The 15,375-nt window shown below is 43.2% G+C and overlaps 1 protein-coding gene across 6 annotated transcripts in view; it reads right to left on the bottom strand.

The window, feature by feature from the left end:
• The window catches only part of LOC124012329 (protein MTSS 1-like), a 46,805-nt gene extending 45,924 nt beyond the window's left edge, over positions 1-881 (bottom strand). For 3 of the 6 annotated variants that reach the window (XM_046325824.1, XM_046325826.1, XM_046325823.1), the window contains exon 1: positions 378-880. In XM_046325824.1, the coding sequence (XP_046181780.1) occupies positions 378-449 (72 nt within the window). In that variant the 5' untranslated portion in view covers positions 450-880. Of the gene's footprint in view, positions 1-377 lie in introns of all 6 variants that reach the window. The other 3 variants (XM_046325822.1, XM_046325825.1, XM_046325827.1) reach the window with 2 other exon arrangements.
• Positions 882-15,375: the final 14,494 nt, after the last annotated feature.

The raw sequence follows: 15,375 nt of genomic DNA, 5'->3' as shown, positions 1-15,375 counted from the left end.
TAATCCATATCCTGGATCATTTAGCCTTTTATATGCATCCGTTTGTTGTCAACGAATCAGAACACACCCACCGTGCGTATGTCGATTATAGGCAGTCCCTCCGTGAGCGCAATTTAGTAGCCTAGGCTGTACACAATCATTTGCCTACCAGCCACTCTTAATTTTTTTTATCGTATTCTGCAAAATCAAATATAATTGCATGCCCTTTATCAATCACAGTCAATGTCACATCGATTAGGTATAAACATACAAGGGCACGTACTGCCATATCAATAAAACGTATTATTCTATTAAAAATTTAAATGAAGATAATACACCTACGGAACCTAAATAAATATTAAGATAAACAATGAATACATGAGTCCCCGAAGTGTTACCTTCATGTCGCCTATCACTGTTTGAAAAAGTCCTCCGAGCGCACTGCATTCTCTTTCAATGACAGTCTCCATTTTCAGCAATGTATTATCTTGCCAAAACTGTAGTAAAAATGTGTATTCTGTCCTCCAAAACTGACTGAAAAAAGAAACTCAATAGTAAAGTATATTTTAAGGGCAAATATCCTTTCAAAGACTTGCTGCAGTATCCTGTAGGCAGCACTCCCGAACGATGGAAAGCAAAACAGCCGTGAGATTTAAACCCCACGTTAGTTTCCACACAGATATACATTCCATGTTTTTGCGTTTAAGACCATACTGAAAGAAGAATACAAATAGGACATCCTAGAGGAAATACCACTTGTTTAAAAACGTGTGACAAAAAACGAAAACAATTCGAGTACTATCACGGCATAGTCGAGGTTTAATGAAGTTTCTTGCCACAGCTGACATGCGAACTGCAAGTGTTTTACCCACGCGCGCCAGCATGCAAACCTTGAGCGCGCGTCCGCGTCGCCCCTCCTTTTGAGGCTAGTACAAGGATACTGTAGGCCTACTTCTATGCATCGCGGTGCATGGATCATAATACATTACAAAGGGTTTGGAAAAAACGAAACTTTTTTATATCACATTTTATACTGTAGACCTAATCCTTAGATGTCATGTGATATTTAGATTTCACATCATTTATCGACTGCAAATTGACTACAAGAAGCCCAAACATACATATTATTTGACTAAAACATAATAATTCCAAATGTTGCTTACATTTGTATACTATCACACATCTCTCTATATTATGAGTGGGAAAGCTATTCCATGCGAGAAATTGCCAAGATACTGAAGATCTTGTACAACGCTGTGTACTACTCCCTTCACAGAGCAGCGCAAACTGGCTCTATCCAGAATAGAAAGAAGAGTGGGAGGCCCCGGTGCACAACTGAGCAAGAGGACAAGTACATTAGCATGTCCAGTTTGAGAAACAGACGCCTCACAAGTCCTCAACTGGCAGCTTCATTAAATAGTACCCGCAAAACACCAGTCTCAACAGTGAAGAGGCGACTCCGGGATGCTGTCCTTCTAGGCAGAGGTCCTCCATCCAGTGCCTGTTTTCTTTTGCCCATCTTAATCTGGTCTTTTTATTGGCCAGTCTGAAATATGGCTTTTTCTTTGCAACTCTGCCTAGAAGGCCAGCATCCCGGAGTCGCCTCTCCTCTTGCTCAGTTGTGCACTGGGGCCTCCCACTCCTCTTTCTATTCTGGTTAGAGCCAGTTTGCGCTGTTCTGTGAAGGGAGTAGTACACAGCGTTGTACGAGATCTTCAGTTTCTTGGCAATTTCTCGCATGGAATAGCCTTCATTTCTAAGAAACAAGAATAGACTGACGAGTTTCAGAAGAAAGTCTTTGTTTCTAGTCATTTTGAGCCTGTAATTGAACCCACAAATGCTATGCTCCAGATACACAACTATTCTAAAGAAGGCCAGATTTGTTGCTTCTTTAATTAGCACAACAGTTTTCAGTTGTGCTAACATAATTGGGTTTTCAAATTGTCACGCCCTGACCTTAGATATCTCTGTTTTTCTATATGTTTTGGTTAGGGCAGGGTGTGACTAGGGTGGCTAATCTAGTTTTGTACAGTCTATGTTGTGTACGTTCTATGTTGTCTATTTCTTTGTTTGTGGCCGAGTGTGGTTCCCAATCAGAGGCAGCTGTCTATCGTTGTCTCTGATTGGGAATCATACTTAGACAGCCCTTTTTCCCACTTTCTGTTGTGGGATCTTGTCTATGTATTGCATTCGTGCACATCAGTAGCGTCACGTTTCATTTGTTTGTTTTGTTCATTGAGTTTCGATTTATTAAAATGATGTGGAACTCTACTCACGCTGCGCCTTGGTCCGATCCTTACAACGAACGTGACACTAATGATCAATTAGCCTTTTAAATTATAAACTTGGATTAGCTAACACAATGTGCCATTAGAACACAGGAGTGATGGTTTCTGATAGTGGGCCTCTGTACACCTATGTAGATATTCCATCACAAATCTGCCGTTTCCAGCTACAATAGTCATTTACAACATTAACAATGTCTACACTCAATTTCTGATCAATTTGATGTTATTTTAATGGAAAAAAAATTGCTTTTCTTTCAAAAACAAGGACATTTCTAAGTGACCCCAAACTTTTGAACGGTAGTGTAAGTATTCAGACCCTTTGCTATGAGACTCGAAATTGAGCTCAGGTGCATCCTGTTACCATTGATTGTACTTAAGATGTTTTTACAACTTGGAGTCCACCTGTGGTAAATTCAATTGATTGGACATGATTTGCCAGAAATGATTGGACAGAAAGGCACTCACACCTGTCTATATAAGGTCCCACAGTTGACAGTGCATGTCAGAGTACGGTCCCTTACTTACATTGAAGGTCCCTAAGAACACAGTGGCCTCTATCATTCTTAAATGGAAGAAGTTTGGAACCACCAAGACTATTCCTAGAGCTGGCTGCCCGGCAAAGCTGAGCAATCGGGGGAGAAGGGCCTTGGTCAGGGAGGTGACCAAAAACCCGATGGCCACTCTGACAGAGCTCAAGCATTCCTCTGTGGAGATTGGAGAACCTTCCAGAAGGACAACCATCTCCGCAGCTCTCAGTAAAAGGCACATGACAGCCCACTAGGAGTTTGCTAAAAAGCACCTAAAGGACTCTCAGGCCATGAGAAACAAGATTCTCTGGTCTGACGAAACCAAGATTGAACTCTTTGACCTGAAAGCCAAGTGTCACGTCTGGAGGAAACCTGGCACAATCCCTACGGTGAAGCATGATGGTGGCAGCATCATGCTGTGGGGATGTTTTTCAGAGGCAGGGACTGGCAGACTAGTCAGGATTGAGGGGACAGATAAACAGAACAAAGCACATCCTTGATGAAAACCTGCTCCAGAGCGCTCAGGACCTCAGACTGGGGTGAAGGTTCACCTTCCAACAGGACAACGACCCTAAGCACACAGCCAAGACAACGCAGGAGTGGCTTCGGGACAAGTCTCTGAATGTCCTTGAGTGACCCAGCCATCATGACTTCTGAAGGTAATTGGTTGCACCAGATCTTATTTAGTGGCTTCATAGCAAAGGGGGTGAATATATATATATATGCACACACCACTTTCCGTTTTTTATTTTTCTGAATTATTTGAAACAAGTTATTTTTTCCATTACATCCAAATAAAAATATATTTAAATTACAGGTTGTATTGCAACAAAATAGAAAAAACGCCAAACACGATGAATACTTTTGCAAGGCACTGTATATACACAGTACCAGTCAAACGTTTGAACACACCTACTCATTCAAGGTTTTTTCTTTATTTGTACTATTTTCTACATTGTAGAATAATAGTGAAGACATCAAAACTATGAAATAACACACATGAAATCATGTAGTAACTGTAACGATTGTTGTTGCAAGGATGGTCGGACCAAGATGCAGAGTGGGATAGGTTAATCATTTTTATTTATGATAACCGGCACAAAACAAGAGAGTAACAAACGAAACATACAGCTTTGTAGGGCTAAAAAGCAACAATACATAATCAAGATCCCACAAACAACAGGTGGGAAAAGGCTGCCTACATATGATCCCCAATCAGAGACAATGATAGACAGCTGCCTCTGATTGGGAACCATACCACGCCAACATAGAAAAGAAAGAACTAGACTACCCACCCTAGTCACACCCTGATCGAACCAAGATAGAGAAATAAAAGTTCTCTAAGGTCAGGGCGTGACAGTAACCAAAAAAGTGTTAAACAAAATATAATATATTTGAGATTCTTCAAAGATGCCACCCTTTACCTTGATGACAGCTTTGCACACGCTTGGCATTCTCTCAACCAGCTTCACCTGGAATGCTTTTCCAACAGTCTTATTTATATATATATATATATATATATATATATTGTAACGGCGTTCTTTCTTTTGTCGAAAGAGTCGGACCGAAATGCAGCGTGGTTGTTACTCATGATCTTTAATGAAGGAAAACGGAACGATACATGAAATAACTCAATACAAAAACAACAAATGGACCGTGAAACCTATTACAGCCTATCTGGTGAAACTACAGAGACAGGAACAATCACCCACGAAATACAAAGCGAAACCAGGCTACCTAAATACGGTTCCCAATCAGAGACAACGAGAATCACCTGACTCTGATTGAGAACCGCCTCAGGCAGCCAAGCCTATACAACACCCCTAATCAGCCACAATCCCAAATACTACACAACCCCAATACGAAACACAACATATAAACCCATGTCACACCATGGCCTGACCAAATAATATAACGAAAACACAAAAATACTAAGACCAAGGCGTGATATATATATATATATCACTGGCTGAATCACAATACACATTCTTGTTGGACATGATGTAGGCCAGGGTTCCCCGCAAGTTTTTTTGAGCAATTTATATATATATATATATATATATATATATATATATATATTCAGCCAGTGACAACTCTGTCAAAAAGCCATAAACCTCTAGCCATTGTCAGCAACCTAATTTGTAAAACTAGTAGGCTCATTTGAAATATGCGATCACTTATTTACTCCCTGTCGAAGACCATGCAGCCGAAACGCATCGGAATGTTTAAACATTGTTTCCATTGAACATGCCATACAAATTAAGGCATTTTAATTAATTATATGAAGAGTGCCTTGGTCCTCCTTTCTTTTTGATGACCAATTTACCCCTTTTACCAAAGATCCTACTATTTTGTACCTTAGCAGTGCTTCCCTTCCTCCTTTTTTTCTACATGTGATCACTTATACTTGTAATACTGTAACCTAAGTAATGTGAAGCCTATGACACAATGGTATTAATGCATGTTATTCTTGTGAGATTTTAGAGGGAGTATAACAAGTAGAAGATGATGAGCAGATCAAGAGGAACATGTGAGAAGGGATAGCTACAGGTCAGGGCAGTGTTTCCCAACCACGGTCCTTGAGTAACCCCAACAGTACACCTTTTTATTGTAACCCTGGACAAGCACACCTGATTCAACTGGTCAACTAATCATCAAGCCCTGAGTGAGTTGAATGCGACCTTGAATACAACTGCGACCTGGCCAAGATAAAGCAAAGCAGTGTAACACAAACAACACAGAGTTACACATGGAATAAACAAACGTACAGTCAATAACACGATAGAAAAATATATATACAGTGTGTGCAAATGGAGTAAGGAGGTAAGGCAATAAATAGGCCATAGTAGCGAAGTAATTACAATTTAGCAAATGAACACTGGAGTGATAGATGTGAGGATGATGATGTGCAAGTAGAAATACTGGTGTACAAAAGAGCAAAAAGGTCAATAAAAACAATATAGGGATGAGGTAGGTAGTTGGATGGGCTATTTACAGATGGGCTGTGTACAGTTGCAGCGATTGGTAAGCTGCTCAGATAGCTGATGCTTAAAGTTAGTGAGGGAGATATAATTCTCCAACTTCAGCGATTTGTGCAATTTGTTCCAGTCATTGGCACTGCTAAGGTGCGGGCAGCGATCGGTTGAAGAGCATGCATTTAGTTTTACTAGCATTTAAGAGCAGTTGGAGGCCATTGAAGGAGTGTTGTATGGCATTGAAGCTCGTCTGGAGGGTTGTTAACACAGTATCCAAAGAAGGGCCAGAAGTATACAGACTGGTGTCGTCTGCGTGGAGGTGGATCAGAGAATCACCAGCAGCAAGAGCGACATTATTGATATATACAGAGAAAACATTCAGCCCGAGAATTGAACCCTGTGGCACCCCCATGGAGACTGCCAGAGGTCCGGACAACAGGCCCTCCAATGTGACACACTGAACTCTATCTGAGAAGCAGTTGGTGAACCAGGCTAGGCAGTCATTCGAGAAACCAAGGCTGTTGAGTCTGCCAATAGGAATACGGTGATTGACAGAGTCAAAAGCCTTGGCCAGGTCGATGAAGACGGCTGCACAGTATTGTCTCTAATCAATGGCAGTTATTATATTGTTTAGTACCTTGAGCGTGGCTGAGGTGCCGTATTGCACAGCCGGAAACCGTATTGCACAGCGGAGAAGGCACGGTGGGATTCGAAATGGTCAGTGATCTGTTTGTTAACTTGCCTTTTGAAGACTTTAGAAAGGCAGGGCAGGATGTATATAGGTCTGTAACAGTTTGGGTCTAGAGTGTCACCCCCTTTGAAGAGGGGGGTGACGGCGGTGGCTTTCCAATCTTTAGGAAATATCAATAAATATAATTCCATCTCCTTTCTAGCCATAATATTTTATCACAGTAAATTGACACAAAGCTGAACCAGGCCTCATTACCCCTTACAGTGGTAAGCGAAGATGGGCAAAGTTTTCATTATCCTATTTATGTTGAAATGTACCGTACTGTGTAACCAATGCAGCTATGGCCACCTAGTGGTTATTTTACTGACACTATCGCCATCAAGTTTAATTAGTCGTACTGTATGTGGAGGGTACACATCTTATACACGCACCAATGTATTGTCCAACGAAATGGATCATCCTCGACAATGCAGCGATAATACGAACATAAAGTAAATGGCTCAATAGAATAAATAAAAAACATTTTAGCATACGTACAATTCAAAAAGGCACAATTTATTGTCCAATATTGACACTTGTTTTGGGGAAGGGTGGATTGGGGGGGCAAGTGTTTAAATTGTGCTCTATTTTGCAATAACACTAAGAGTCTGGTAGAATTGTGATGTGTGTGTGTAGCATAAATGTATATGTGTGTGTGGGTGGGTGGGTGGGTGGGTGGATGGATGGATGGATGGATGGATGAGTGAGTGTGTGTGTGAGTGGATGCGTGGAGGAGTGTATGCTTGAGTGAGTGCATGTGTGCTAAGGAGCAGAGTGCCATGTTTCCATAACAAAATAAGAATAAGCTTAAGTCCCCAGAAAGGTTTTCACTGAACTGATGTAACTGAGCCAGAGCAACCCAGAGCTGACCTCCTGCACCAAGTGCCAAAGGGAGAGCCAGGTAGAGCTGAGCTTTAGCACCTTACAGGCCCAAAGAGAAAAGTAGGATACAATGTAGAATAAAGTAGGATAAACCAAAATAAAGTAGAATAAACCAAGGTTAAGGTTGGGGTTGTGGTTGAGGGTTAGGGTTGAACCGGAATGTGGACATGAAGCTAAGGTTAGGGTTAGGGTTGTGGTTGAGGGTTAGGGTTGAACTGGGATGTGGACAAGAAGCTAGGGTTAGGTTTAGGATTAGGATTGTGGTTCTAATTGGTTATGAATGAGGGAAGGTACTAATTGTACTGTACTACAGACTACCACAAGAGGTCCTCACATGACCGCAAAAATGGCATAGGCTACAAGAGATACTTTATTTCCCTCACAATAAATCAGGCATGCAATATTGACCATTAAAACACATTGCGGCTGAGAGATCAGAAATTAGACATTTGGAAAATGCAACTGAATAAGAAAAGTATATAACCAATTCCCTCAGGAATATGTTTTTCAATCAAATTAACACTTGTGGAACACCTCACACTCTCTACCTCGTAGTCGGCTATTTACGGCATCTTAGCCTCAAGGCCCTGATGGATATTCTGATATTTGCAGTCTAGTTCTGTGCCTGGAAAATAGCACGTTGAATTTCTTACTGGATGTCCCATGTTTCATATCATCAAGCCAGGAGTGCTAACATTTATTTACTCCATTTTGTATCTGTTTATATTTTCACTCACAGCTTTAAAAAATATTATTAGTACCTTCAGGTACTATACTGAGTGTAAAAAACATCAGAACAGCCTCAATTCGTTGGGGCATGGACTACACAAGGTGTTGAAAGCGTTCCACAGGGATGCTGGCCCATGTTGACTCCCTATCCCAGTCTGCTGTCCCCACATGCTTCAAGATGGCCACCCATTGTTCCTGTACCCAAGAATGCAAAGGTAACTGAACTAAATGACTATCGCCCCCTGGGCACTCACTTCTGTCATCATGAAGTGCTTTGAGAAACTAGTCAAGGATCATATCACCTCCACCCTACCTGTCACCCTAGACCCACTTCATTTTGTTTACCGCCCCAATAGGTCCCCAGACGATGCAATCGCCATCACATTGCACACTGCCCTAATCCCATCTGGACAAGTGGAATACCTATGTAGGAATGTTGTTCATTGACTATAGCTCAGCATTCAACACCATAGTACCCTCCCAGCTCATCATTAAGCTTGAGGACCTGGGTCTGAACTCCGCCCTGTGCAATTGGGTCCTGGACTTCCTGACGGGCTGCCCCCAGGTGGTGAAACTAGGAAACAACATGTCCCTTCGCTGATCCTCAATAATGGGGCCCCACAAGGGTGTGTGCTCAACCCCCTCCTGTACTCCCTGTTCACCCATGACTGTGTGGTCCTGTATGCCTCCACCTCAATCATCAAGTTTGCAGATGACACAACAGTAGTAGGCTTGGTTACCAACAATGACGAGACAGCCTACAGTGAGGAGGTGAGGGCTCTCGGAGTGTGGTGTCAGGAAAATAACCTCTCACTCAACGTGAACAAAATGAAGGAGATAATCGTGGACTTCAGGAAACAGCAGAGGGAGCACCCCCCTATCCACATCAACGGGACAGCAGTGGAGAAGGTGGAACATTTTAAGTTCCTCAGGCGTACATATCACGCACAAATTGAAATGGTCCACCCACACAGACAGTGTGGAGAAGAAGGCACAACAGCGCCTCTTCAACCTCAGGAGGCTGAATAAATTTGACTTGTCACCTAAAACCCTCACAAATCTTTACAGATGCACAATTGAGAGCATCCTGTCGGGCTGTATCACCACCTGGTACGGCAACTGCACCACCCACAACCACAGGGCTCTCCAGAGGGTGGTGCGGTCTGCACAATGCATTACCGGGGGCAAACTACCTGCCCTCCAGGACACCTACAGCACCTGATGTCACAGGAAGTCCAAAAAGACCATCAAAGATAACTACCACCCGAGCCACTGCCTGTTCACCCCATTATCATCCAGAAGGCGAGTTCAGTACAGGTGCATCAAAGCTGGAACAGAGAGACTGAAAAACAGCTTCCATCTTAAGGCCATCAGACTGTTAAATAGCCATTACCAGCAGAGAGGCTACTGCCTACATTTTAATGTTATTTTTATTTCACCTTTATTTAACCAGGTAGGCAAGTTGAGAACAAGTTCTCATTTACAATTGCGACCTGGCCAAGATAAAGCAAAGCAGTTCGACACATACAACAACACAGAGTTACACATGGAGTAAAACAAACAATCAATCAATAATACAGTATAAACAAGTCTATATACAATGTGAGCAAATGAGATGAGATAAGGGAGGTAAAGGCAAAAAAAAGGCCATGGTGGCAAAGTAAATACAATATAGCAAGTAAAACACTGGAATGGTAGTTTTGCAGTAGAAGAATGTGCAAAGTAGAAATAGAAATAATAGGGTGCAAAAGAGCAAAAAAATAAATAAATAAATACAGTAGGGGAAGGGGTAGTTGTTTGGGCTAAATTATAGATGGGCTATGTACAGGTGCAGTAATCTGTGAGCTGCTCTGACAGCTGGCGCTTAAAGCTAGTGAGGGAGATAAGTGTTTCCAGTTTCATAGATTTTTGTAGTTCATTCCAGTCATTGGCAGCAGAGAACTTGAAGGAGAGGCGGCCAAAGGAAGAATTGGTTTTGGGGGTGACCAGAGAGACATACCTGCTGGAACGCGTTATACAGGTGGATGCTGCTATGGTGACCAGCGAGCTGAGATAAGGGGGGACTTTACCTAGCAGGGTCTTGTAGATGACCTGGAGCCAGTGGGTTTGGCAACGAGTATGAAGCGAGGGCCAGCCAACGAGAGCGTACAGGTCGCAGTGGTGGGTAGTATATGGGGCTTTGGTGACAAAACGGATGGCACTGTGATAGACTGCATTGTGATAGACTCCAATTTATTGAGTAGGGTATTGGAGCATATTTTGTAAATGACATCGCCGAAGTCGAGGATCGGTAGGATGGTCAGTTTTACGAGGGTATGTTTGGCAGCATGAATGAAGGATGCTTTGTTGCGAAATAGGAAGCCAATTCTAGATTTAACTTTGGATTGTAGATGTTTGATGTGAGTCTGGAAGGAGAGTTTACAGTCTAACCAGACACCTAGGTATTTGTAGTTGTCCACATATTCTAAGTCAGAACCATCCAGAGTAGTGATGTTGGACGGGCGGGCAGGTGCAGTCAGCGATCGGTTGAAGAGCATGCATTTAGTTTTACTTGTGTTTAAGAGAAATTGGAGGCCACGGAAGGAGAGTTGTATGGCATTAAAGCTTGTCTGGAGGGTTGTTAACACAGTGTCCAAAGAAGGGCCAGAAGTATACAGACTGGTGTCGTCTGCGTAGAGGTGGATCAGAGACTCACCAGTAGCAAGATCGACATCATTGATGTATACAGAGAAGAGAGTCAGTCCAAGAATTGAAGCCTGTGGCACCCCCATAGAGACTGCCAGAGGCCTGGACAACAGGCCGTCCGATTTGACACACTGAACACTATCAGAGAATTAGTTGGTGAACCAGGCGAGGCAATCATTTGAGAAACCAAGGCTATCGAGTCTGCCGATGAGGATGTGGTGATTGACAGAGTGGAAAGCCTTGGCCAGGTCGATGAATACGGCTGCACAGTATTGTTTCTTATCGATGGCGGTTAAGATATCGTTTAGGAACTTGAGCGTGGCTGAGGTGCACCCATGACCAGCTGTGAAACCAGATTGCATAGCGGAGAAGGTATGGTGGGATTCGAAAATGGTCGGTAATCTGTGTGTTGACTTGGCAGGGTAGGATAGATATGTCTGTAGCAGTTTGGGTCAAGAGTGTCAACCCCTTTGAAGAGGGGGATGACCCCAGCTGCTTTCCAATATTTGGGAGTCTGAAACTACACGAAAGAGAGGTTGAACAGGCTAGTAATAGGGGTTGCAACAATTTCGGCAGATAATTTGAGAAAAAAAGGGTTCAGATTGTCTAGCCCGGCTGATTTGTAGGGGTTCAGATTTTGCAGCTTTTTCAGAACATCAGCTGACTGGATTTGGAAGAAGGAGAAATGGGGAAGGCTTGCGCGAGTTGATTTGGGGGTTCAGTGCTGTAGAAAAATGCTAATTGAAAATCTCAATTAAAATGGATTTATCGGTGGTGACAGTGTTTCCTAGTCTCAGTGCAGTGGGCAGCTGGGAGGAGGTGTTCTATTTTCTCCATGGGCTTTACAGTGTCCCAGAACCTTTATGAGTTTGTGTTGCAGGAAGCAAATTTCTGCTTGAAAAAGCTAGCTTTGGCTTTTCTAACTGCCTGTGTATATTGGTTTCTAGCTTCCCTGAAAAGTTGCATATCGATGCTAATGCAGAACGCCATAGGATGTTTTTGTGTTGGTCAAGGGCAGTCAGGTCTGGAGAGAACCAAGGGCTATATCTGTTCCTGGTTCTACATTTCTTGAATGGGGCATGCTTTTTTAAGATGGTGAGGAAGGCATTTAAGAAAAATAACCAGGCATCCTCTACTGATTTGTACCTTTTCAGCTCGGGATTTGAACTTGCAACCTTCTGGTTACTAGTCCAACACTTTAACCATGATCATTTGTGTGAGATTGAGGGCATCAAGCTTAGATTGTAGGATGGCTGGGGTGTTAAGCATGTTCCAGTTTAAGGTCGCCTAGCAGCACAAGCTCTGAAGATAGATGGGGGGAAATCAGTTCACATATGGTGTCCAGAGCACAGCTTGGGGCAGAGGGTGGTCTATAGAATGCAGCAACGGTGAGAGACTTGTTTTTGTTAGATTTTTTAAATATTTTTTTATTTTTAAAAGTAGAAGTTCAAATAGTTTGGGTACACGTGTATGTGACCAATACAATTTGATTTTATGCTTCCCACAGTTGTGTCAAGTGGCTGGATATCCTATGGGCGGTGGACCATTCTTAATACACATGGGAAACTGCTGAGCATGAAACACTCAGCAGCGTTGCAGTTCTTGACACAAACTGGTGCACCTGGCACCTACTACCATACCCAATTCAAAGGCACTTAAATATTTGTATCTTGCCAATTCACCTTCTGAATGGCACACACACACAATCCATGTCTCAATTCTTTCAAGGCTTACAAATCCTTCTTTAACCCGCCCCTTCCGTTTCCTCTACACTGATTGAAGTGGATGTAACAAGTGACATCAATAAGGGGTCATAGCTTTCACCTGGACTCACCTGGTTCTGTTTATTAATCCACATTGTAGCAAAAATGTTTTGCCACATGGAACACTTCTTATTGGACAGGTTTGAATCATTTTGGAGTATCTTCACATATAAACAGGAGCCTGGCAAGAGGTTGACAATCATGTGTCAAGGAGGGGTTTGATTATGAACCCCAGAGAACCTAAGCGCACATTATTAGCTATAGGCTATCAGCGAGTATTACATAGTCTTTAATTTAGCCATCCGACCCCACCAACTCTGTGTCTTCTATGGCTCAGCTGCAGAGCCTGCAACCAGCAAGCCTCTTTTGGCATCCCCCTCTTTCCTCTCAACTCCAAATCTTTCCCAATAATCCTCCCATCATCCCTTGATACAGACACCTTGATTGGAGGCAGTCTTAATTTCCTCTATGGCTGATTTGTGTTGGCACAGGCTTCCGATACATTGGAGAATGGCTTAGTCTGAAGTGGAGGGACCGGGAGAGGGAGCACACAGTGTCATTACCCTCAGTGCCGGATGGGCTGGAGGAAATAACAGGAATCAGGTGGCTGTATGGGGAAATCACCTGTAATGACAACTGGGGAGAGAGAATGGACTGACTGAGCTGGAGGGCGCCACGGGGGAGAGAGAATGGACTGACTGAGGCTAGAGGGCGTAACGGGGGAGAGAGAATGGACTGACTGAGCTGGAGGGCGCCACAGGGGAGAGACAATGGACTGACTGAGGCTAGAGGGCGCAACGGGGGAGAGAGAATGGACTGACTGAGCTGGAGGGCGCCACAGGGGAGAGACAATGGACTGACTGAGGCTAGAGGGCGCAACGGGGGAGAGAGAATGGACTGACTGAGCTGGAGGGCGCAACGGGGGAGAGAGAATGGACTGACTGAGGCTAGAGGGCGCAACTGGGGAGAGAGAATGGACTGACTGAGGCTAGAGGGCGCAACGGGGGAGAGAGGATGGACTGACTGAGCTGGAGGGCGTAACGGGGGAGAGAGAATGGACTGACTGAGGCTAGAGAGCGCAATGGGGGAGAGAGAATGGACTGACTGAGCTGGAGGGCGTAACGGGGAGAGAGAATGGACTGACTGAGGCTGGAGGGCGCAACGGGGGAGAGAGGATGGACCGACTGAGGCTAGAGGGCTCAACGGGGGAGATAGAATGGACCGACTGAGGCTAGAGGGCGCAACGGGGGAGAGAGAATGGACCGACTGAGGCTGGAGGGCGCAACAGGGAGGACGGGCTCATTGTAATGGCTGGAATGGAATGAATAGAACAGTATCAAGCACATGCAGATTAAAGTTGTGTGTTCATTTTTCTAGTGTGGAAAAACAATTATGAACACAACTTTTGGTTGTACAGTACATGTTTGCTCAATTCCATTGATTACACTCCACCCATTCCAATCTATTAACATCTTGTCTAGCAACGTGGTGGAAGATCCATCCAAGGAATGGGTTGTGACATGATACTTTCAGGTTTAAATCTTTGGTCTCACATGCCAAACCGCTACGGGTCACCTTAAGAACAGGGCATAACCACAATGTGATTAACCAGGAAGTAATAAATGAATACATTTCAAATATCTGAACTGGATTTTTTTTCTCTCAATTGCTAGCCTCTTCTCTAACAATGGCAAGGCCAGGTAACTGACTAGTTAAATAGCAGTCTATGTACCTTGATTTATATATTTTAGGAGGAAGTATCTCTATGACCGATAACTATTTTTTTGTCATTTTTCTTTTAAGTGCCTCGAAAGCTTCAACTTCATTCAGGACAAGCACTGATTGAAGACAAGAGACTAAATACATGTATTGTTGAGTACCATGACTAATGTATTCCTACTGAATTAAGAGCAAAAAAGACATACTGTGGTTGGGAATTTTAGAGGGCACAGCAAGTTTCAAAGAGGGCACAGAAAGTGGCACACTAATTATTCTCTCGACCGCAGTCCTCTGTAATTGTCCTGCTGGTGAGCGGCTGTTAAGTTAGAGGCACTTCACTTGCCATAATCAGGCAGGCATCTGGTGGGGCTTTTAGCAATGACATCAGCCTACAACTAGACACAAATAACAGTGTACTATGGTTTCACAGAATAACACAGTGCCCAATGAACTCATGAAAAGCTTTTAAAGCCATACTGGTCTACTTACTACCGACCATGTTTGCTTTGTATATCTCTTTAATGGGTTCTTGGAGTTGCTGTTCAATCAGTTTCCATAGCATTTTGTGTGTTGTGCTTTTGAAATGCTCTGGTTACCAAGCATTAAAGCAATGAAACTCTGTGAAAATCCATTATTGCACGAAAGGACTGAGTTCATGGAGAATGGAAGCCCGGCCATCATCACGGCTGCGGGTCAATATATCCTTTGTGCCCAAGGCTCACAGCATTGTCTGCTCTGATTCAATGGGTAGACACCAGACATGTACTACTAATTGAGTTATGGTTGTATAAATAGTTTGTTCATTAACAGAGCTGTATGTGCTTATGATTGCAGACTGTTCTTACAGAATGGAGAAACATGCAGATGCCCAGGGACACAGAGATTGTGGTTCATATCATACACTATATTTCATGACATGTTGTCTACCAATACCATTTAAACTAGGAGTTGAAATGTCAAACCATATTGACAGTTATTTTCATCATATTTTCTTGCACATCAAAAACAGCACAGTTCTGAAAAGTAAATGCAGCCATCATGGTAATAGAGTCAACATACATCCCACAAATATCCCAATACAACTTCTGTCCCAAAACA

This window comes from Oncorhynchus gorbuscha, linkage group LG24 (assembly GCF_021184085.1).
Source record: "Oncorhynchus gorbuscha isolate QuinsamMale2020 ecotype Even-year linkage group LG24, OgorEven_v1.0, whole genome shotgun sequence".
Taxonomy (NCBI): Eukaryota; Metazoa; Chordata; class Actinopteri; order Salmoniformes; family Salmonidae; genus Oncorhynchus; species Oncorhynchus gorbuscha.
This window is presented reverse-complemented; position numbering and strand designations above follow the sequence as displayed.